General features: G+C 42.2%; 2 protein-coding genes across 4 annotated transcripts in view; both read left to right on the forward strand.

Annotated features, from left to right (window-relative positions):
* hpse2 (heparanase 2) overlaps positions 1-5,862 on the forward strand; it is a 132,830-nt gene extending 126,968 nt beyond the window's left edge. Inside the window, exon 12 of the mRNA XM_079511566.1 lies at positions 4,584-5,862. Within this exon, the coding sequence (XP_079367692.1) occupies positions 4,584-4,746 (163 nt within the window). The 3' untranslated portion in view covers positions 4,747-5,862. The remainder of the gene's footprint in view (positions 1-4,583) is intronic.
* A 9,793-nt stretch (positions 5,863-15,655) lies between these two features.
* hps1 (HPS1 biogenesis of lysosomal organelles complex 3 subunit 1) overlaps positions 15,656-24,480 on the forward strand; it is a 40,988-nt gene continuing 32,163 nt past the window's right edge. Inside the window, exons 1-3 of one of the 3 annotated variants that reach the window (XM_079513371.1) lie at positions 15,656-15,744; positions 22,955-23,212; positions 24,015-24,149. In XM_079513371.1, coding sequence (XP_079369497.1) covers positions 23,093-23,212; positions 24,015-24,149 — 255 coding nt within the window. In that variant the 5' untranslated portion in view covers positions 15,656-15,744; positions 22,955-23,092. Of the gene's footprint in view, positions 15,745-18,107; positions 18,294-22,954; positions 23,213-24,014; positions 24,150-24,480 lie in introns of those variants that run through there. The other 2 variants (XM_079513370.1, XM_079513369.1) reach the window with 2 other exon arrangements.

The following is a 24,480-nucleotide window of genomic DNA, read 5'->3' on the forward strand; positions in this document are numbered from 1 at the left end:
CAAACGATTTAAATAAAATAAATCACAACTTTTAATCATCTTGAGGGGGTTCCAGGTGGTCCCCAGCTAAATGAAGGATATAGCTGGTAACTAAATAGACCCTTGTCGATCTTTAACTCTTGAGAGTGTAAAACAAAAGCAAGTGGACCCTTACGGGTTAAATCAAGCAATATTACACGAGAGGGGGTGGTTTAACGTCACGCAGAAGTGCGTTAAACCACCCCCCCCCCCCCCCCCCCCAAGTGTAATATTGCAATTATACAACAGTTACCCTTAAAACTAAGAAAATCGCTGACATTTTTTTTTTAATGACAGATGTAGTCACTACGACCACAAATGTCCCAAGAAACTAGCTAGCCTAGCCACCGAGTTTGCTGCGCTCTGGGAAAACAGAGCAGCTGAATTATTTGTTTTGATCAGGTGTGGAGTGGTGCTCGTTTGAACCACGGCTAGAAGGCTGTTTCAACCAATCAGATTGCTTCCTTGAAACGACCTGTTGTATAATTATTGTTAAACATCTGCATTGCTTAACAAGTCTACACAATTAGAGAATGTAGAGAAATTGTTATTCTGATCAGCGTTTGCCTGTCATAATAAATAATAATAATAATAATAATAATAGCTTGAATTTATATAGCGCCTTTCATGAACTCAAGGACGCTTTACAAAATGTACCAACAACAATCAAAAACTATATGCCATAAGCCTGAGAGAATAAGTGTCTTTTCAAGGCAGCCTTAAAAGAGTCCAGTGTACGCTACCACATCAATGCAGCACCACAACAAATTATTCAAATTATTATATATAGTTTTGGGTCTGCGAGGCTAAAATGTCATCAAATGGTGGTCCGTGGCTCAAATGCTGAATAAATAATGGGCCTTGATATGAAAAGAACTAGTACATTATATGGAGGTGGTCACCAACCTTTTCAGGTTGGTGAGGTTGAGAACTGAAAATCATATGTTTCTTAAAGGAGAATTTTGGGCTAGAAGGCTTTCTTACCTTATTTGTAGTTGTTACGTCCCCACCAAAGAGGTCCAGGTGTTATTTTGTGCAAAACACATTATTGGCTATTTCCCCCACCATAAGCCCTCAATGGGGGTTGGGGTTTAGTGCTAATTCGCTTATTTCCATCGAAATAAGTAGTAAAGTGTGCCGCTTGGGATACTATTTACATTATGAAGAGAGGATATCTTTTTTTTTTTTTAATGATTTTTGAGCGATGGAAATAAGCGAATTAGCACTAAACCCCAATTGAGGGCTTATGGTAGGGGAAATAATGAGTTTTTGCACAAAATAACACCTTTGGTGGGGACGTAACGACTACAAATAAAGGTAAGAAATCCTCCTAGTCCGAAATTCTCCTTGACTATTGAAGGTTAAAGACTGGCATTATATTAAATGATATAGTCTGTCAGGTCGACCTCAACATATTCAACTGTTAGTTTTCAGGATTCCAATTAACCAAATTAGTCAAAATTAGCAAATCAGCAATTAAGCTCAACACGCGTTGCTTCGCGTAACATTTCGAATTCGCAGATGCACTTTTACCGCTTTTGTGTGACGCTGCAGTGTGATCAAGTAGGGCGTTAATGTACGAAGAAAACACAAAAAAGTTAAAATAATAATAATAATAAGTTTCTGCCCCACGGCAACAATTTCTAGAGTTTACAAGAGATATGCATATAGGAAATATAGGAAACATGAGCTATCATCCACTAACACAGTCTTGGTTCACTAAGTAAACCGTCTGATTCATCTAGTGTGGACGTTCCTTGTTGGAGGTGTGTGGATCAACAGAATATGGCTTTTGCTCTCAGTTTGGTCTGTGACCATTCATTGGACATTAACCACTTAAACCCCAATGTGGTTGAGTGGAGTCCCACAGGGCTCTGTGCTAGCATGTTTTCTTTTTTTGGGGCTTTTTTGATAGAAGTACGGTAGGTATAGACAGGAAGTGGGGAGGGAGAGAGATGGGGGGGGGGGGGAGACACACAGCAAAGTTTGTTGGGATCGGGACTCGAACCCGTGACACTGACACTGTCATGCTGGATTACCAGCCAGCGTGCCCGGACCGCTAGGCCACGCTATAGTGCGTTTTCTGTTTTCTGTTACTGTGGAAAAAGCTCTTGCTGAGAACAGCGCGGCGTGTTGTGAGCTTGCCGATCTGCTATTTCCGCCGAAAGGTTTCCCCCCACAATTTATTAAGTGGTTAGACTTGGGTCAGAAATGGAAGATGAAGATGGTGAGGAGGATTAGCAGATATATAGATGTGGCCAGAAGTGGACGGAGCAGCCATGCACGGAGAGAGAGAGCGAGAGTGTTTAGCTGAAGTTTCTCTGAACTAGGCTTAAGTCTAATTATACTTGTCTTAATCATACATCATACTCGCCGTAAATAACAGATTTCCACCACAGTGCGGTGTGTCATGTTGTTTAATGAAGATCTCTTATAATAATAACACACTTGAAGTAGCCTATAAATTAGGCGTTGGTCTGCAAATCACTGCCTAGACTTTTTGACCTTTTTTGTGTTTGTTTGTTTTTCTTGGCTTTAACAATCTTTTCTGGAATTCACAAAGCATGTAATATCCAAAAAGAAATTTGTGATTTATATAGGCTATTTTGTTCAGTCATATAATATAATAATGTTTTTGTTGGTTGGATTGCTTTTGTTTATGTATTTCCTTGGGTGTGTGTGACATTTCCATTCAAGATAAAGAGCTAACCCTAAAGTATGGTGAAATACGGTATGACTAAATGAAGCTCTCTCTGTGTGTGTGTGTGTGTGTGTGTGTGTGTGTGTGTGTGTGTGTGTGTGCGTGTGCGTGCGTGCGTGATATATGACTGTTGAGACTGCATTTTCATCCAAATGCTGAATCATGCTGCAGTGAATGAGCTGCAATGTTTTGCAATTGCAATTTTGTAACTATAGCGCCCCCAAGTGTACAACTGACTGCAACATAAAAGCTGCAGTATAAGAAAAGTCCTGCTATACAAGGAATGTGACCTTCTTTGTTTCTCTCTCAAAACATTCCTGCAAAACAAAACTCCTTTTGTAACCCAGAGAGGGTCCATTTGGTTACATTTGGACACACTCTGGGTTAAATTAAACTCCTATGCAATGTTCACTAAACTCAATATATATCTAGTCAATCTACTATCTTTTACTGAAAGCTGCACTTTGTCTTTCCTCTTCTATCCCGGATTTGAACCCGGTTTCCTGCGCAAGTGATGAAGTTTTCACCTTTGAGCTAATAGAGCTTGTCTGCTTGCTCAGGGGATAAATTGATCAGGTCAAAATTCGTTTCAGATCCCATGCGTCTAGGTGAGACATGAGTCACATGACCTTTGACACGATCTAAATGTCTAGAAGAGCAGAGCGACTAAATACAACCAGCCAATTGTATAAATTATATTAGGCTACATTAACATATTCTATGGACAACATTTTAATATATTAATTTAAAAAAGTTACATAGTGCTGCTTTAAGTAAAAGTCCTGCGTTCAAAATTTTACTTAAAGCTACTATAAGCAATATGTTTTTTTGGTATTCAGACAGCCAGCAATGGGTAGAACACTCCCCAAAAAATGTGTCTCTGTGACACATCTAGGGGCCGCAATCTGCATTCAAAGATGCTCCTAGAAGCTTTGTCATTGGTCGGAAAAAAACCTGGTCGCAATGACTAACCAATCAGGAAGCAGACAGGCCATCGACCAATGACAAAGCTTCTAGGAAGATCTTTGAATGCAGATTGCGGCCCCTAGATCTGTCACAGACACTACATTTTTTGGGGGGAGCGTTCTACCCATTGCTGACTGTCTGAATACAAAAAGAAGAAAAAAATCTTTACAATTTTGACATAAATTATTATTGCTTATATAGCAGCTTTGATTACAAAAGTATTAGTATCAAAACCAAACTTAATTGTCTCTGCCAGGCTGATATATTTTAATTTCTTTATGAGAATTATATACGCAAGTGCATATTATTTGAATATCCAGATAAAATAATCTGTTGTGTAAAGTTACAGAACCTGGAAACACTCAAGTATAGTACACACACTTCAACAGTGTACTTACAGAGTAAATGTATACTTGTAATACGTACCTCACTGAGGCCTCTTTTCCACCAGAGTTGAACCGGTTCTGTTCTCTTTTCCACCAGAGTTGAACCGGTTCTGTTCTCTTTTCCACCAGAGTTGAACCGGTTCTGTTCTCTTTTCCACCAGAGTTGAACCGGTTCTGTTCTCTTTTCCACCAGAGTTGAACCGGTTCTGTTCTCTTTTCTCACCTAATTTTGAACCAAATGAATTGGTTCAGATCCTAAAAGTTGGTTTGGAACTGGAACCAAAAAAAGTCGTCTTCTTGCCCCGAAGTGGGAACCAAAAGTGGGCGTGCAACTATTCAGGTTGGAAGATGCAGATGTGATATAAACCATCATATTAAAAAAAAATGAACGGAACCAGTTCTAGAACCAAAGTTCATGTGCATGCATGAAACAGCTCCTCTCTCCCTTCTTCTTTATACTGTTAGATGATGTGTTTTATATTTATTGATGACATTTTTTCCCCCTCTGGCAGGCACATCCAGCTGAACGGAGAGAAGCTGCTCATGGTGGACAGCGAGACGTTCCCAGAACTCAAGCCCAGGACACTGAGGGCCGGACGGACGATAGCCATGCCCCCCATGACCATAGGCTTCTACGTCATCAAGAACATCAACGCGTACGCTTGCAGAAGATAATATTCAAACTCCCCGAGCCTTGATTTGTGCTCGGCCGTGCGACGTATGGTGTCCCGCGTGCCGACAATAGCTCGACTTACGAGCTCACACGAAGGCGTCCGTCAAAGTCAATTTTATTTATTACGCACTGTTTAAAAAAACAAACGAAAGTTGACCAAAGTGCTGTGCAACGGCCTAAGAGATTTAACAGACAGGCAGTAAAAGGAGCGCATTAAAAGCGTTATACAATGGCAAAAGGAAGGGTCGATAAAAAACGAGGTGCGATGGACGAGATGGAAACAGTCTAGACTGGTTCAAAGGCCTATAGGGAGAAGAGGTGTGTTTTTAATCTCCATCTGTAAATGTGTTGAGGGAAGAGGCAGATCTGACGGAGAGAGAGTGATAGGCTGAGTGAACGCTCCATCATCCTTTAGATTCAGGCAGTGGTGGAAACATTACTCACATTTTGTACTTCAATGATGCAGCGTAGACATACAGTAGGTTACAAGTAAAGACATACACTGTTACAAGTAAAGGTCCAGAATTAAAAAAATAATAATTGAGTAAAATTACAAAAGTATTGGTATCAAAATGTAGGCCTACTTAAAGTACCAAAAGTTTCAAGTTTTCAAAACATTTTGAAAATAGCAGATCTACAGATCGGCTATTTTCAAATGGCCGGAATATATATAATAGGCTGAAGTGGGTAATGTATGTTCTGTAATTTACAAAGTAACTAGTGTCAAATAATGCAGTGGAGTAAAACGTAAAATTTTTGGATCTGAGATGTAGTGGAGTAGAAATAAAAGTATTGGAAATTGGAAATACTCAATGAAGTACTACAAATAGAGGGTATGCGCGTGACATCACCATCAAACCAGGAAGTTATGTGGGAACGCAACTGAGTGGCAAAAAACTACTTCCTGGCCGTGACAGCCCATACATCCAAACAGAAATGTCTTATCTGATTGAATTAAACAACATTAAACAATGTTAAACTCACTCTGCCACTCACGTTGCCACTCGAATTGCCATTCACTTTATGCATGTGCATACCCTCTATAGCTCCACATCGTACTTAATTACAGTAGTGTTAATTAAGTAAATTTACTTAGTTGCTTTCCACCACTGGTTTCAGGCGGGTCCGTTGTGTTTGTGCGCTTGTGGGTCCACTATTTTGGGCATGTGACACCGCAGTACGACCAAGTATAAATCAGGTTTCAAACCACCTGAGCTGCAAGGCCTCCCCCCCAACAACCCCCCCCCCAACCCCCCCCCCACACACACACACACACACACTTTGCCCAGCTCACCTCCGTCTTTTCTTGACCAAAAAGCAGAGATGATTAGATCCATCCATCCATCCATCCATTCACTTGCCTTCACCAGTCCTGCATAAGGGAGACTTATACCCTTCGTCCAACAACAAGGGTTTGCACTGAACACCTTTATTCCGCCGGTTTTTCCTTCACTATTCCTCACATCATGCATCGAGACTCACGTGGACAGTATACGTCTTTTTTTGCATTGTTTTGATCCTCCGTTTGACGTGTTTTGAGTTGTGTTTTGCGTGGCTCATGAGGTTCTGTTCTGCAACAGTGCCTGTGTGCGTGTGAGCGAGCGCACGCACACACACGTGTGCATGTGTTGGCGTGAGCATGTGTCCCGACAATGCTACTGATGTGTCGTCTGTCTGTCTGTCTGTCTGTCTGTCTGTCTGTCTGTCTGTCTGTCTGTCTGTCTGTCTGTCTGTCTGTCTGTCTGTCTGTCTGTCTGTCTGTCTGTCTGTCTGTAGGTCTTCTCTGGCTCGTTGACACAGCTTAGTTCTCCCCACAGGTCCACTAGCTCCAGGATTCAGGGTTATAAAACAGTCTAACCCTAACTGAGTGTTTATGTTCACATGTAAAACCCTTGTCTTTGTTTTGTACACCACTGTGAAATCCTGCAGTGTTACTTGAATCTGTGGTTTCCAAACGTTTTCATGTCAAGGACCCCCAAATTGACACTAATTAGCCCGTGGACCCCCCCATTTGAAGAGATATGCCAGGGACCCCCCATAAGAGAAGATTTTTACGGCTCTAGCAGTGACTCTCAACCCGTTTAATTTCAAGGACCCCCAGTTTGACATGCATTAGTCTACGGACCCCCATTTAATGGCATTTCTATCTCTGGGACCCCCAATTTATATTGAAATTTTTACTCTGAGAGAGTACAAATGGAACCAAATGGGGATTTGGTTCCATTTGTACACTCTCAGAGTTACAGACCCATAAGGGTCCATTTGGTTCCAAACTATCATTTAGCATAGGGACCCCCCTGGAACTCCCTCAGGGACCCCTGGGGGTCCCCGGACCCCACTTTGGGAACCACTGACTTAAATGAACACTTTGGGATGTCACAGTGTGTATGGTGTCGTGTGCAGAGTTGCAGAGTTGTACAGAGTTTATAGTTGCGCATCACCGACGTCACATTCCAAAATCGGAGGCGTTTTTATGACCCCGCTGAGTCTTCTCTGTCCCACATGATCCCCTGTGTGTACACCGTGAAATCCTGCATGTTCATTTACTGTAACTCTTGAGTGGGGTACAAATGTGTTCCATTTTCACACTCGCAGAGGTAAATTCACACCGCCATTAATGGTCCATTTGTACACACTCAGAGTTAAATTTACACGCAGGACTTTACGGTGTAATACTTCTACCTTGCTGCTAGCTTTGTTTTTGTTTTTTTATTTGACTTTTTTTTATACACACATTATATATTTTACATAATTTGTACAGATCGACCTTAGCTATGAGATTATTCAATGTACATAAACGGCACGTTGAAGGTGAGAAATGCGTGCTTGGTGTTTATTTACACACATCTAATTTATATGAATTAATACTTTTTTTTTGTATAATAATGATTTCTAATGTAGATGACTCGACCATTTTGGTGTTAACTGAAGGCCCAGCTCCAAAACCCACAAGAAAAGTGACATCCTTATTCAATATGATGCAACTTCTCACTCTCGCTCATGTGCTGTTGTAGGTGATATTTTTGGGGGGATAAACTAAAACGTTTACTCTTCAAATGCTAAAGCTCTGTAGTGTCTGTCTGTGCAGTGGCGGGGGTCTCTCCACCTCTCCAGCTCTATAATAAACAGAAAATACATTTGCAGGTGGTTGCAATTGTAATAATCAGGAGCGGGATCTCCACAAAGAGATTCAGAATCCGAGTGTCACATTGTCACATCACATTACAAGTAATGTGGGTGAAAGTCTTAGGGCTCCATTTTTGTCACTGCTAAACCCCTTATCCCTAAACTTTTTTGCCTTTTTTTTTTTCTTTTTTTTACTTGTTTGAAAAACATTTTTGAATAGTTCAACTAGCCAATCTACATTGACACGTTGTGAGCTTGTAGACTGGCCATTTTAACTATTCAAAAATGTTTTGCAAAATATTTTTTTTTTAAAAAGGCAAAGAAGTTTAGGGATAAGAGGTTTAGCGGTGACGAAAATGGAACCCTTAGTTTGTGCATGCTCATCGTTGCAGTTAAAAAAGGATAGAGATAGGATCAGCTTGTGTTCCGGTTCCAATTTCTGTCTGTTCATGAATTTATTTCATCACATGCAATGTCACTTGTTTATCATGTATCCTGATCTGATCGAGTTCTCTCTCCTGAAATTGGTATCCCGACCCTGAATTGTTTTGTGTTTACTAAAGAGCTGGAGAGACTCTACACTACAGCAATGATGGGAATAGAGCTGTTCAACATTATGAATACAAAAAAAACAATATCACTTACAGCACCTCTATTTACTATATAGTGTAAATTAGGTTTCAGGAGTGCGTGGTTAACCTACTACTACATCATTATTAACAGCAGTTTGTTTTGCAAAGAGCAGGAATGTTTTTGAGGTGTTTATGGTTCATTGTCAATGTTCTGACAACTCTAATGACTTTGTTTTCTCTCAATTACTTTTCTTTGTCAAAACCGTCTCTTTAGCAGTGGTGGAAGAAGTACGCAGATTTCTTTTCCCCTAACCCTTTTTAATTATAGGAACACTTTATGCTGACAAAATGTATGCTCATATGCAGATGGCAGTGGCACCATTTCTGTCTAATCACTCCGTTCCGCCCTGCAGAGAGAGGCTGTGGACAGTTCAGAAACCTGCCTACCATTGACACCAATCGATGGGCATTTCAAGCTAATAGATACTACAGCAGCCTTTGTTGTCCTGGAACAATGTTGGCACATTTTAGATACCATCCACGCTCCACCTCTGAGAGTAGACAGAAATGTAAACCACCCTATAGTGAGGAGAACCCATAGTGGAGATAATTTTTGGGTTGAAGAAAAAAAGTAACATATTCCTTTATGTAAAAGTACTAAAGTAGCAATAACACAATGTAGAAATGGTCAGGTAAAAGTCATGTATAAAAAATGTTATTTCAGTACAAAGGTTCTAGCATCAAAATATACCTTCAACAATCATTACCAAACGTATAAGTACTCATTGTGCAGAAGGGCTCAATTCACAATCACATTATTGGACTGTAATTAGTAATTAATCAATTTAGGGTTAACCCATTTAGACCTGAGGACGATTCTACAAATGCCTTCTAAATCATGACAGTTTTCTCAAAAAACACATGTTTCTATGTCAGTCCTTATACCTTATAGAGTATAGAGACGTCACCGGATTTCTCCTCCCATCCACTTGCATTAAGTTGCTCAAAAGCGCATGAGGCGATTTCACTCCTCCTTCCGGGTAGGAACAGAGTGCATTCTGGGATGGATTGGGCCAAAACGTTCGCTCTGAAAGAATATATATTCAAAGATTTGCGCCACATTTTCATGATTTTTCAAAAATATAGCTAAAGTATAACATAATGCTTAAAACACCAAAAGGGGTTCCCCGTCCAGAATGTTAATGTAGGCTAGATGGTAAAGGTGGAGCTGATTTGAGTTGTGCTACTATGTGCTGCTGGGTAGCTTTCCCAAACCTTTTCATGTCAAGAACCCCCAAATTCACACTTATTAGCCCGCGGACCCCCATTAGAAAAGAGATGCCAGGGACCCCCTCCCATAAGATAAGATTTTATCGCGGCTCTAGCAATGATTCTCAAACATTTTAATTTGAAGGACCCCCAGATTGACATGCATTAGGTTCGGACCCACATTTAATGGCTTTTTAAAAAAAAAAGATCTCTGGGACCTCCATTTAACTCTGAGAGTGTACAAATGGAACCGAATGGAACCAGTTAGGGTCCATTTGGTTCCAATGTGTGCACTCTCAGACTTTACTTTCCACCCACTGCTCTTTAATAAAGTTACTGTTTTGTACAAGAAAATACATGAAGTCTGAAAAGATACTGTATGATATTGACATGCTCATATTGTAAACGATACAAGATTGAGAGTTAATCCGGTGCCTGAATGTGTTGAATAATAAGGACATTTGTCCTACGAATGTGTTTATAGTTCATGTAGAGGTGTTTATATTTCGTATTGAGAGCATTATTTTATTATGTAAATTGTGTGATTGAATATTATTATTATTTTTTGTTGTAAAAGAATTGTTTACAGTGACAATAAAAAAACTTTTCAAATATTTAACTATTTGCTGTTTGAGCCTGTGTGTCGATCCACAATGCTTTGCATCCATCCAGTATAGAGTATAGATTTATTTGACTCTGGTGGGAGTGTACAAATGGACCCGGTCTGTTTGGTGCCATTTGTATAGAGAGTATGCACATGCATGATTTTCCCATCAGGACACGCCCCCCTCATCTAGACTGAGTGGCAAAACATTGAGCAGCATGGAGTGTTGGAGTTTGGAAGCGCTTGTTGGAAATCACTCAACCGTCCTGCGTACCACCTGTACCAAATGTCATATAATGCAGGAGGCAGCAAAATGGTGTGTTATTGAAAACAAGCACTTCCAAACTGACACTTAGAAAGATAATCAAATGCAGGGCATTTCTTGACAGAAAGTAGTTCATAACGTTTCTATGGTGGATTTTTATGAAACAAAAACTTTGCAGATAGAAAGAGGATAATTCAAGCTTTTCGTACAGCTGCAATGTTGGTGAGTTTAACATTGTTTAATGCAATCAGACCGGACTTTTCTGTTTGGATGAATGGGCTGTCAAGGCCAGAAAGTAGTTTTTTGCCACTCAGTGGGCGTTCCCGCATAACTTCCGATGATGTCACTCGCATACCCTCTATACTCTCACAGTCACGGATAAATTAACACTGGATATGATACAAGTTGCTAATAATGCCATAAACGCAATCTAACAAGAAAGAGGACCGGCTTTAACTAAAAGGATGACTCACTGTTTAACACAAACATTCTGTGTGTGTGTGTGTTTCCAAGTTTGCGCATCCACTATTGTTTGTGTTCAAGAAATGTCTTGTAAAATGTGTGTGTGTGTGTGTGTGTGTGTGTGTGTGTGTGTGTGTGTGTGTGTGTGTGTGTGTGTGTGTGTGTGAGAGATTGTGTATGATTATGTGTGTGTGTGTGTGTGTGTTCGTGCGTGCGTGTGTAACAGGCAGACGGGTAACAGGCCGGTAACCAAACAGGACGGTAACAACTTCAAAACCCAGCATCTGAATTGTGCGTAAATCTCTCGCTGCAGAAAATAGCAGATCTACAAGCTCGACTATATTTTCAGCGAAGATGATTTATTGTAGAACGATAACAGGAAAGAAACTTGTATAGTAAAGAAGTTTGGGCCGCTACACAACCCTCAAGTCTAAAGTCCTTTTGTCATGATGATGTCGTCTGATGATGTCGACAACAGCATGACGCCATATAGGTATACTTGAAGTTTATGGGAATTCGAGTGGTGGACAGACATACATACACACAAAGCCACACGTTAGAGACGGTTAGCACCGCTCAAAAGTACCTCAATATTGTACTTAAGTACAGTATTTGAGTACTTATGTTACTTTCCACCACTGGTTAAAATCCACTGTTTCTATAACTAGGGATGTCCCGATCACGTTTTTTTGCTCCCGATCCGATTCCGATCATTTGATTTTTTATATCTGCCAATACCGATTTTTCCCGATCGGATTTTTATAGAACACTTAAGGCTCATTCATAGTCTGGATTTCCAGTGGTGAGGTGACCACCGAACTACAACATGACGTCACGAGCCGCGGTGAAGAGCAAACCACTGCCACCACCCCAGACCTTCTCTCTGTTTTTACTCACCACCACTCAACGTTATTTCAGCTAGGGATGTATACCGATCACGTTTTTTGTTTTGCTCCCGATCCCATTCCGATTATTTGAAAATGGTGTGATCGGCCCCTGATTTCCAATCACGTGATCGGATTTGGGATCAACCCTATTTCTAGCTATTAGCCTGGTTGGTTTGGCTGGTTGGATCAAGCTGCAGCACTCTGCCAGACGTACAGACCAGTGTTGTTTTCGTCAACTAAAACTATGACAAAAAATGTTCGTCGACTACCTTTTTTCACTGGCGAAAACTAAGCCACGATGACTAAAACTAACACTAAATATAGTGACAATTTCGTCAACAAATAAAAACTAGACTGAAATGTCATTTTACACTTGGTTGTATGCTGAAAATAGCAGAACTACAAGCTCACAACGCGTCACAGCGTAAAATCAGTCATTACGACGGCATCAAGGCCCGCCATAATACATTTTAGTCAACTAACATCTTATGATATTTAGTCGACTAAAACTAGACTAACACTAAGACATTCCTGGTGACTAAAATGTGACTAAAACTAAAGGAAAACTATTCAAGAGACTATGACTAAAACTAAAATCAAACATTGCTGCCAAAAACAACACTCGTACGGACGGTATAGCAGCTGAAACACGCGGGCTCTTTGAGAATCGCACCAGCTGTAGGCTACTGATATATTCACCGTAATAAAGAGATGAAAGCATGTGATTTATACGGGACTCATACAGAAGCCCGGGAGAAAAAAGAGAAGTAACCCGTTACAGAAGGGGCCTATAAATATTGTCCGAGCCGCCTCGCCGGGCAACTCTTTCTCGCCAAATATCCATGTCTTTCTCTGCTTCCGCGGTCAGGCCATCAAACGATAACGAAGGAGAATTAACGTCCCTGTCCATGCCTGCAAATCCTCAGCAGCATTAGGTGTTTGCCTGCCTTCTGAACTCACTGTCTCTCTCTCACACATGCATGCATGCACGCAGAGACCCGAGGTATACATGTGCACCCCCTGCACACACGCATGCACTAATGCATGCATGCATGAAACACACGCACGGTCACACACACACACACACACACACACACACACACACACACACACACACACACACACACACACACACACACACACGCACACGCACACGCGCACGCACACACACAGCATGCATATACAGTACATACACACAAATGTAGGCCCTCTTTGTGTTTGTCCTTTGTGTTTCTCTCTCTCTCTCACACACACATATATAGGCCTGCGCGCACACACACACACACACACACACACACACACACACACACACACACACACACACACACACACACTGCACGCGCGCGCATGCAGGAACAGTTACACTCTCTGCTGGCCCCAGATGTAAAGGCAGCTGCAGTGCAAGTCTTTGTAGTGTGTGGAGTGCTGTCTTGTCGCTGCACGAGGCAGGGCTTGATGGGAAGCATGAGTGTTCATGGGTTGTTGGGCTGAAGAACCTCTGGACCCGACCGATGCCGGCCCAGACATAAGGATATAAACCTGACCCAGACTCCACGCGGTGTGTGCTGATGCGTCCGTCCGTATACTGGACCCACTAGGATCTGCTTGTCAGCACCATGAGGATGAGTGAGGAGGTATAGGTAGACCCAAATGGGTTCCCTAAAGCAATGGTTCCAGGGGGTTCCCAGGAAAATGATAGTTTGGAACCAAATGGACCCTTATGGGTCTGTAACTCTGAGAGTGGACACAATGAAACCATTAACCAAATGGACCCTTATGGGTCTGTAACTCTGAGAGTGGACAAATGGAACCAAATGGACCCTTATGGGTCTGTAACTCTGAGAGTGTACAAATGGAACCAAATGGACCCTTATGGTAACCCTGAGAGTGGACAAATGGAACCAAATGGACCCTTATGGGTCCATTTGGTTCCATGTGTAGGCTACACTCTCAGAGTTAAATTAACATTGATTTTACATTATAAATGAGGGGTCCCAGAGATAGAAATGCCATTAAATGGGGGTCTGTAGACTAATGCATGTCAAATTGGGGGGTCCTTGAAATTAAACGGGTTGAGAATCACTGCTAGAAAATCTTCAATTATAGGGGTCCCTGCATGGCATATCTTTTCAAATGGGTGTCCACGGGATAATTAGTGTCAATTTCGGGGTCCTTGACATGAAAAAAGTGTGGGAACCACTGCCCTAAAACACTGATGCAAAAGATAGATTTTGGACCCTTTAATTTCCACCAAACGTTGGTTCTAGTATAGAACATGGTTCCGTTCTAGATTCTTGGAACCTTTGGTGCGTTCACAGAACCGTGGCGGCCATTTTTTGGTTCCTGTTCCGAACCAACTTTTAGGGTTCTGGACCAATTCATTTTCAGTGGAAACACTCTGAACTGGTTCAATATTAGCGGGAAGAAAGAACTGAACCGGTTCAACGCTGGTGGAAAAGGGGCCTGAGTGTATCCCCCATTCCCCCGGGACCCACTGATCCAGACTTGATCAAAAAAATACATTATGAATTGATCACCTAAGCCAGCGGTTCCCAAAGTGGGGTCCGGGGATCCGCAGGGGTCCTTGAGGGAGTTCCAGGGGGTCCCCAGCTAAATGATAGTTAGGAACCAAATGGACCCTTATTGGTCTGTAACTCTGAGAGTGTGCAAATGGAACCAAATGGACCCGTGAACTATTTTATACACTGCATTTGAATTTATATAATATAAATTGGGGTCTCAGAGATAGAAATGCCATTAAATGGGGGTCCGTAGACTAATATGCATGTCAAACTGCATGGGGGTCCTTGAAATGAAACGTAAAACAATGGGGGTCCCTATAGCACATCTCTTCAAATGGGGATCTGACTGCAGTGGGCTAATTAGTGTCAATTTGGGGGTCCTTGACGTGAATAGGCTTGGGAACCACTGACTTAAGCCCTATTTAAAAAAAATATATATATAGTGAAAATATAGCCAATCTACCAAGGTCACAATGAAATTGTAGATTTTAAATTGGCTAAGCATGTCCCATAAAAATGGGCCCACAACCATGGATTGTTTGTGCTGAACTGTGTTCCACACTGTACATGAGGGGGGGTACCCGACCCCCCCCCCCCCTCCCCTCCTCGCTTTCCTCTCTCAGGCGACCTGAGCCACGTCAAGTCAAGCGTGACACTGGAAAACTGCAACACAATGGCTTCTCCGTAGTACGGACAATTGAATTATAAGACAGACTGAACCGTTAGCCTGTATGAGTTTCATGACAGCGACTTGTTACTCTGGCAGCCCTTCAGTCGTGTCGATCGTGATCCCCAACATGTCGTCGTATATAGACGTATTATACCTTTGATTTTTTTGCATTATTGCTTTAGGTTCCATTTATGGGAAATGGGCTTTTTGGCTTTTATGTAAGTAAATAATAAAGTTGGAGTCAGGATGCGTTCCCCATTCCAGTCTCCTCGTCACATATGGTTCATTTTATACTGGGCCAACTCGGTTGACTTGTAAACAGTGCCCCAGACTCGTTCACACCATGGGTTCATTTATTCAGGAAGGCCCTGCATGTGAAGAAGAGTTTCTGTCTGTCTCTCTCTCTCTCTCTCGTCTCGTCGCCTTGTTATCTTACCATGAAGGCCACACCATTGATCCATCGCTTCACCCTCACAGTCACACAGAGACTTTCTCATAAGCACGAACACACCACTGTTGTGGAAAGAGAGAACGAGCGAACGAGAGAGAAAAGAGAAGGAATCAAAAGCAAATTGAATTGGACTGCACTTTCTCAAACCAGCCAGCTTCACAGAGGGGTCAAGGTTAGTTTGAGAAGAACTACAGTTGTACATTAAAACAATCCTCTGTTGCAGTGCATTCTGGTGGGGCTTGACAGGGCAGGGTCAATATTAAGGTATTTAGAGAGGGGTGCACAACATTGAAAGCATTGTGTGGTTTACTGGAAAACAGTAACTCAATATCTCATCTTCAAACAGAACTACAATAATGATGTTTCGTAGGTAAACTGAGTGACCCTAAGCACTTAAACCCTGTATACTGTGTTGACCAGAGTCCCCGAGGGCACAGTTTTTTTTTGGGGGGGGGGGGGGGGGGTCTCAGCTATAGTCAGATGTGAGAAGGGGGGGCCCAGAGGAAATAAGGTTGGGACCCACTGCCCCACCCCAGGGGTCTATAGGCCCCCTCCTTTTTCCCCTATACTACACACACCAGACGTAGACGCTATAGAGTTCATGTGGTTAAGTAATGACTTCAGAAAGAAATGACACAAATTATAAATGATCTTATAGCGAGGGTTCTTTAAAATAGCAGCGTGAAGCCGCTGACATTCGGGCGAAGTAAGCGGGATGTTATCGCCCGCCGCCGCGGGGCCACTTCATGGAAATAGTTCTGTTTGAAAGGCTCTGGTTCTGTTATAAACCTTTGTTTTGCGATAATAACAGTTGAGCGTCACTTCCTCCGACAAAAGCCTGATTGTGTTGTGTGGGCTTTGCAGGGGCAACTGAACTGTACCATGTCTGGCTATGGTTCTGCGTGACAGTGCCTCCTTAGCGGACAAAACCATAACCAAGGCTTGCTTAACACTGTTTATATACGCACTGATCCTTTTTGAGACATGCAAGGCCCCCCGCTCCGCTCTGTTAGCAAACACTGAGGATTTGGTGATGTTTACTCTGTATATACAGGAGTCAGCTTAAATAAGACTTCCAACCAAATGCTGCTGGCTCTCTGAAAACTGATGGACTAGATTAGATTCTCCTGACCCGACACTTGGATCTCTTGGCATTTTGTTCACCGCTTTTTTTTTTTTTTGACCCAAGCAAAGTTAATAAAACATAAATATTTATGTCACATGTGCTTTTCTTTGCTTTGGCTCTGCCCAAGCAAATGGATGTTAGAAGCCAAGCAAGCACTGCAGCCCAACATCTGAGAGAACACAGACACTAGTGTATAAAGAAATACATCTAGCGATATAGGAATAGCGTGGCATTGTATCTTGAATCAAATATTATGTTTTCATATCAAGGACCCCCAGTTTGATATGCATTAGGCCACAGACCTCCATTTGATATAGGCCTATATATTATTTTTAAGATAGCCTGATGAAGACCGCATAGGCCGAAACGTTGCTATATGTTTCCCGATTAAAGTTGTTTTCACTGCATTTGAAGACAGTGTGCGGGTGTTTGTTCTTTTTCAAATCTCTGAGACACCAATCTATACCGTAAAGCCGCAAATGTACAATCTTTGTACACTCTTGGAGTTACAGTTAAATTTAGCCTATAGCTTAGTTGGACCCCATGGGACCCCCTCAAGGACCCCATGGGGGGCCCCTGGACCCCATGTTGAAAACTCCATGTTAGAGTATCAGGTGGAAAGTATTTCAATGAAAAAGACCTCTAATCCCAGTTAAACATGTAGTCTGTTGAATTCCCGGAATACCAACAAGCCATTGTTTTACTGTCTCAGTCATATGCCCACGTTTAGCCTATAGCACATGACTTCTTCGTCACTTAGTGGGTCAGTCAGCATTGTATAAGAAGCACTGACCCTGAATCTGTTTGTCACAAAGTCCCCATTTTTACAGTCCATTGATGCGCAACACAGTGGTGGAAAGTAACCTAACTAAGTGCATCATAATCAAGTAATGTGCTTATACTGTATTTCCAATTTTCTGTACTTTTAGCCTACTAGATCTGCAGAGGCAAATATTGTATACTTTTTTACACCACTACTATTATTTTAAAACCTTTGTTTCTATATAGTTACTTTAATGCAATAATCCTACTTCGGCTATTTGAAAAGATCTGCTTTTTTTCAAAAGATTCTATATATTTTGCAAACAATAATCTACAATAACCTTCTACCATTAATACATGTAAAATATGTTATATAATCGGAAATTAAAAGTTATTCAGGCTTTATTCATCTTCATCGTCTTTGAAAATGAAACCAATCATTAGACACAAATTGTCTATTTGTGTTCATTTAATGTGATTAGTCATAAAATGTCTTCTTACTCCCCTGTCTGTGTTAATGATGACTAGATTTCTTTGTTTGTACTGTAATGTCTGTGCTTTTTATGTCATATTGTCAATAAAGTTGTTGTTTTTTTAAGGAAAGAGGGGGGGGGGGAAGCCCGCAGCCTGGTGGTGGTAAACTAAAGTCACATGACTGCCATGGAGCACGGAAGCAAAGAGTTGACTGTACTGTTTAAAAAGTTACACTCTCTCTAGTCTACAGTCAGTGGAAATATAGCTACAATTAATGTTGCTGAACTGAGATCGACTTGCTTTGTCATCGGATCGCAGCTACAGTATAGTGTCTCGTCCGTCTCACCACTATAAAGTAAGTTGATGACACTTTAAAGGATGTTATTAGTTGTACAGTTAGAATGCTGTTTACTTTACACACACACACACACACACACACACACACACACACACATGACTGCAATCACTCACAGTCTCACTCTCCGTGCGGTCATGAGTTTCGCAGGGAATTTTAGTGGTGTAAAGTAGCCTACTTTTTGTATTCAAGTAGTAGGCGGCATAGTATTTCCAATGTTCAGTACTTTTACTTCTACTCCACTACATCTCGGATGATCCAATTATTGTACTTTTAACTGTTAACCCTTGTCAAACGATTCTTTTTTTTGTCAAATAGGTTTTTATTGAACATTATTAAACAAACATTATGGATTCTAAGCAACGTTTTAAACTAGCCATATGGTTCACATGACGCTCGTACTTGTTATGACAGTCATGTTTCAGGGCTACGTTTTAAACATATGTTTGCATTACAGCATAGCTCATGCATGTAATACTTAAACGTTCTATTGATTAATTGCATATAATAGAAATAGATGGACACACAATAGATGGATAAATGTCACATAAGTGACTGGTGGTAAGGCGCATAATGCAGTTAAGTGTCTGTCTGTCTGAATAAAAATGCAATTTAACCCAGCATGCATACATTTGCTTGTTAGTTTGTTTGATTGATTGATTGAAAATTGTATTAACAGTTTGCAGAATTACAGTACATTTCAAGCACAAACTCAATACAAAGGCTGTTAACTGTGAGTGGACGACCCAATTAAGCATTACACTTGTTTACAACAGGGTCCACCATGTTCAATTCATCAAAACATTTAGAGACGTACAAATAGACACTTCTATATAGACAAAGAACAGTACAGGAATTCATCATAATGGAGGTAAAAAGGGAAAATAAACATATACAGTGAGGGGAAAAGGGGGGGGGGGGGGGGGGGTTGGGGGGTGGTGGGGGGGGATTCAGATTTTACGGGGGCCAGTTTCGAATTGCAGCCATCCGTAGGTGCCCTTTGAGAGCGGTTTTGAAGGAGTCAAGGGATTCGCATGTCTTAATGACTGTTGGTAGGGCGTTCCACATTTTGGTGGCATAGGAGCAAAAATAATTTAGTCCCTTGTTTGTGCCGAATCTGGGTTGAACATGGTTCGTTGCACTCCTTCTGGTGTTGTGGGTGTGGACTTCGTTAACATTAAGGAAGTATCTACACAGGTACATGGGTATCTTGGTGGAGTATCGAATCTTGTGGACCAGACCCATCGCAAGATTTACACATTATGTGTTCTAACAGATAGGATAATACTATTTTTCCATATATATATATATATATATATATATATATATATATATATTAATAAATAAGCCAGCTCCTTGTGTGAACACTACCAGCTTGTGGTTTGGGTGTCCGCCCCTGAGACATACCAAAGAAGACTCTGAAAAATGGGACCCAATCACCCAATGCTTCCCTGCTTGGCACTCAGCATAAAGGGTTGGATTGAGGGTAAGTCCCTGTGACATACTAGTGTCATGTCCAGGGGTCGGGTGTACTTGTCTTGTACATCAAGCCTCACGTACACTACAGAACCAGGAGATAGGCTCCTGAGCCTCATGGCTCGGCAAGGCCTGTGTGAACACTGCAGTTGAAATATTTAGCATTTTTAAGCCAAGAAGAATATACCGAGAAGTTTTGAGTTTTTAAAGCCTTGATAATATTTATGCAAAGGCTTGCACTGCATCCAGATCATCCCCATGACACATTTTGTCCTCGGATAGCATGCAGTGCTGTCGGGCTGAATGAAACCTTGTATTTCTATTATGTAAACGTTTTAGTTTATACCGTAAATCAATGCCCTGCTTCGTCATACAGGAGTGTTGCACATGCAACGCAATGCGAGGCATTGTGAGCTTGTAGATCTTCTATTTTCTCACTGTTTTTTTAAGTGGTGCAACCACTTCATTAAGTAGCACACACACACACACACACACACACACACACACACACACACACACACACACACACACACACACACACACACACACACACACACACACACACACACACACACACACACACACACACACACACACACACACACACACACAATTACTGTATATATGATGATTTCGGGTGTGACAGTACAGTAGAGTAGAGGGACCCCCTGGGGACCCCCACACGGTAACTCTGTCATTTCTCATCCGTTTCGGACGCGGGGCGCCGGCGGCTCGCCGGGACCGGCCCGGCCCCTGGGCGCGTTCGTTTGGGTCTGGATGTTCCGGGGACCCCCCGCCGGCCCCGGGGACCCCCACACGGTAACTCTGTAATTTATCGACCGTTTCGGACACGGGCGGCTCACCGGGAACCGGGCTGGCACCCTGGGCGTGTTCCTGTGGGTCTGGAAGTTTCGGGGACCCCCCGAGGACGCCCACACGGAGTTGCACCACTTACTGTACTTCACACGGGTGTGATTTTCTCCCCCCAATGTCATACGACGAGCAACACAGGATTTCATGACAATCAGATAAGAGAGGGAGGCCAATTGAGGCAACACATTTCATTCCACTCTGACATTCCAGGGCTTTATCGAGACCTTTCAGATTATGCCTCAAGAGAGATTTACATTCCAGGCACTGAGCATCTTGTTCCAGTGAAGATAACGGTTTGAAAGAGAAAATATTCCTATCCAGTCTCCATATACAGTCTAAGCAGGGCTAGATTTACCACTGCCGCTAGGGTGGGCTGTATTGTAAGTATTGTAATCACAATTCAAGTGAGATTTGTGTTTAGTTATTGTATATTTATTAGGGTGATTTTGACGCTCCCCAGAGGATCTTTCGGTCAAAACGAACGCCCGCGTGGCTTGCCCGGGAGCCTCAACTCCTCTAAATCCGGCACAGAGTTTCAGAGTTGTTAAACCAGTGGTTCCCAAAGTAGGGTCCGGGGACCCCCAGGGGTCCTTGAGGGAGTTCCAGGGAGTCCCCAGCTAAATGATAGTTTGGAAATTGGAACCAAATGGACCCTTATGGGTCTGTAACTCTGAGAGTGTACAAATCCATTTGGTTTCATTTGTACTCTCAGAGTTAAATTAACATTGATTTTACAATATAAATTGCATGGGGGTCCCAGAGATAGAAACGCCATTAAATGGAGGTCCGTAGACTAATGCATGTCAAACTGGGGGTCCTTGAAATTAAACGGGTTGAGAATCATTGCTAGAGCCGTAAAAATCTTCTCTCATGGGGGTCCCTGGCATATGTTTTTAAATGGGGGTCCACAGGCTAATTGAGTACCACAGACGAATAACAGTCTAAGTCCACACTATTGATCCATAATATATAAATGATAGATAAGGGTTCAGGACAACGAGGCCTTTTCGTGGAGGGGTCAGTCTGAAATTTGGACTTAGACTGTTTTTCGTCTGTGGTACTCAATTGGTGTCATTTTGGGGGTCCTTGACATGAAAAGGTTTGGGAACCACTGTGTTAAACAACACTTTCACTGCTACACAAACACGGTCACTGAATGATTACTCGCATTAAATATTATTTGTTCACAGGGGTAGAAAGTAACTACAGTAAGTAACTGTATTCAAGTACTGTACTTTTACTTTACCGGAGTATTGCCAATTTTCAATACTGTTATTCTACTCCACTACATCTCAGACAAGTTTTGTACTTGTACTCCACTACGAGTATTTGAAACCCTTCATTACTCTACTTTGTAGATTTTGATTATTATATCTAAACTTATATTCTATCTTATATATATTTTATCTAAACTTTGGGTATTTGAAAAGAGCTCATCTACAAGCTCACAAGATCTGCTATTTTCAGCTCACATTGTGAGCTTGTAGATCGGATATTTTCAAAAGATTTTGTACACATTTTGAACTTGTGAAATGGGACATTCTGCAATGAGTACTTTTACTTTTAGTACTTTAAGTACATTTTGATGCTGATACTTTTGTACTTTTACTTGAGTACATTTTGAATATGGGACTTCTTCTACTTGTAACGGAGTACATCTACATTGCAGTATTTTTACCAGCTGCTATGCCAGGGTTCCCCAATTAATTTTCCTCGAGGGCCATATTTTGACTAGGGTACCAGGCTGGGGGCCGAGTCCGCACGCGTGAGGTCGAGGTCTTGCCCTGAAAATTATTTTTCAGGGCAGGACCCCATTTGAAAAGGATGCCCAGTTTGACATGCATAGGCTACTGACCCCCATTTAATGCCATTTATATCTGGAACCCCCCCTCAAAAAAAAAAAAAAGGGGTTTTAAAAAAAAAGTTCTTCCGCGGGCCGCAAGGGGGCTCTCCGCGGGCCAGGCCGCCTATTGGGGAACCCTGTGCTATGCAATAGCAAGCTGAGTCTATAATCGATGTGCAAGCTAGTCCAGTAGTCCACTAGTCCTGTAGTCCAGCTGGTTTTCTCATTGGCTGATGTATGTGCTCACCGCAAATATGTCCAGGCGGAAACGAACGACTCGGAACACAATAGTTCCGCTTTAGAGAATCTTGGTTCCTACCTAAACTACTGCACTGAAACTGACACAGAGGCAGTTACAGTATAGCGGACCCCCACAGATGATGATAATGCAGCTGGTAATTCATTGATTTAATCAATTTGGGCTTAAAGTAAAACATGAGTACTTATTCCGCTCTGTTTGTGTTTGTTGATAGAGCAGACAAGTGCTGCCCCAGCCCCTCCTCCTCAAAGCAACAACAACAACACACGTGGCGTGTCATCATCATGGGTGCAGCGGTGAACAGGCCACCACAGTGAAGCGAGACGCCCTGTGGTTTTATCTGCGCTAACGGATGATGAAGTGTCTGCTGATCACCAGCGAGAGCGCCGAGGTCCTCTTCCACTGGACCGACGCGGAGTTCCAGCAGAAGATCACACAGCAGTATGGAGCGTCGCAGGAGGCGGACCAGAGTGTAAGGACCTTTTTGCAGTCATTTTGAGATCGTCCAGGATTTGTTTTTTGCTTGTGTAATCGTTTCCATGGGGGAGGAGAATGTTTATACGTTTTCAGATTATTTGTGTGACAATTATTCATCAAGTGCAGAAATTCATGTCTCACGAGTATGAGAAGGAATGTTGTAAGGAGGAATGTTTTTGTTTTCTTCTATCATTTTGAGTAGCCTATTATTTTGTATCCCACATTTAGTAGTTAATATTATGCCAAATATAGAACAGGAGAGCTGAATCTGGAAATATTGGGGCTCACTCCTTCCTTCCATCATCAAATGCAGCTATACATGGACTGTGATAAGAATGAGAGTTCTAGGTTCCTCTGTTGGTATTGGACAATAGTCTCCTCTTCTCTCTTCACCTTCTTCTCTCTCTCCCTTCACTCACTCGCGCCGTGTCTATGGAAACTCCAGGACAAACTTCAGGATACAATTTTATACTTTGCACGAAGATGAAGTAAATACAAGTATAAAGACAACACGTTATGTAGGCTGACCAGGAGCTGATGTCTGACATCAGACACAACATAAGCTGTTGCCTTGCAAGGCTCGAAGTGCAGATTTGCGCAGGCCGTCCATTTTGTGCCAGTTCTGGACAACCGTGGGTCCGACCGACTTGACACCGGACTAGCAGCCAGGGTGCCTGGACCGCTAATCCGGCCCAGGCCGTGTCCTCACTCTTCTGTCTTCACTTTTTTTATCCCCACTACTAAAATATTAGTTTAGATTGAAAAGGTAATGGAATCGATTGTTGTGTGTCCTCCAGCCTCCAGCCTTTGAGGACAGCATCAACACTCTGTTTGCTCCCATCATCATCTCCTGCAGTACCATGGTGGACAGACTGGGGGACAGCTACGCTTGTTTCACCACCGAGAATGACCACACCTACGTGCTACACCAGGTAACGACTAACACCACTTAAGACCTCAGGCCCATTGCACAAAACGCCTTCTAATCGGTAGTTCTCAAACCTTTATTCGTTCCCGTGGACGCCGAACATGATGTGTAATTGGCTGGCAGAGACCCCCCCCCCCCCACCCCCTATCTGAAAATGTGTTGTGCCGGGGACTCCCAGAAGAAAAGATTTGTATATCTGCAATTTTTTTAAACTACTGTTCTAAACCACTGTTCCAAAAACCTGGAACAACCTGGAAAAACTCTTAGGATTTGGACTCTAAAATGACACGGATGCTTTGCTTTTCCCGGTTTTAATGGGTTAACGTTGGCAAAGT

The sequence above is a fragment of the Electrona antarctica genome (assembly GCF_951216825.1).
Source record: "Electrona antarctica genome assembly, chromosome: 10".
In the NCBI taxonomy this organism is placed as follows: domain Eukaryota; kingdom Metazoa; phylum Chordata; class Actinopteri; order Myctophiformes; family Myctophidae; genus Electrona; species Electrona antarctica.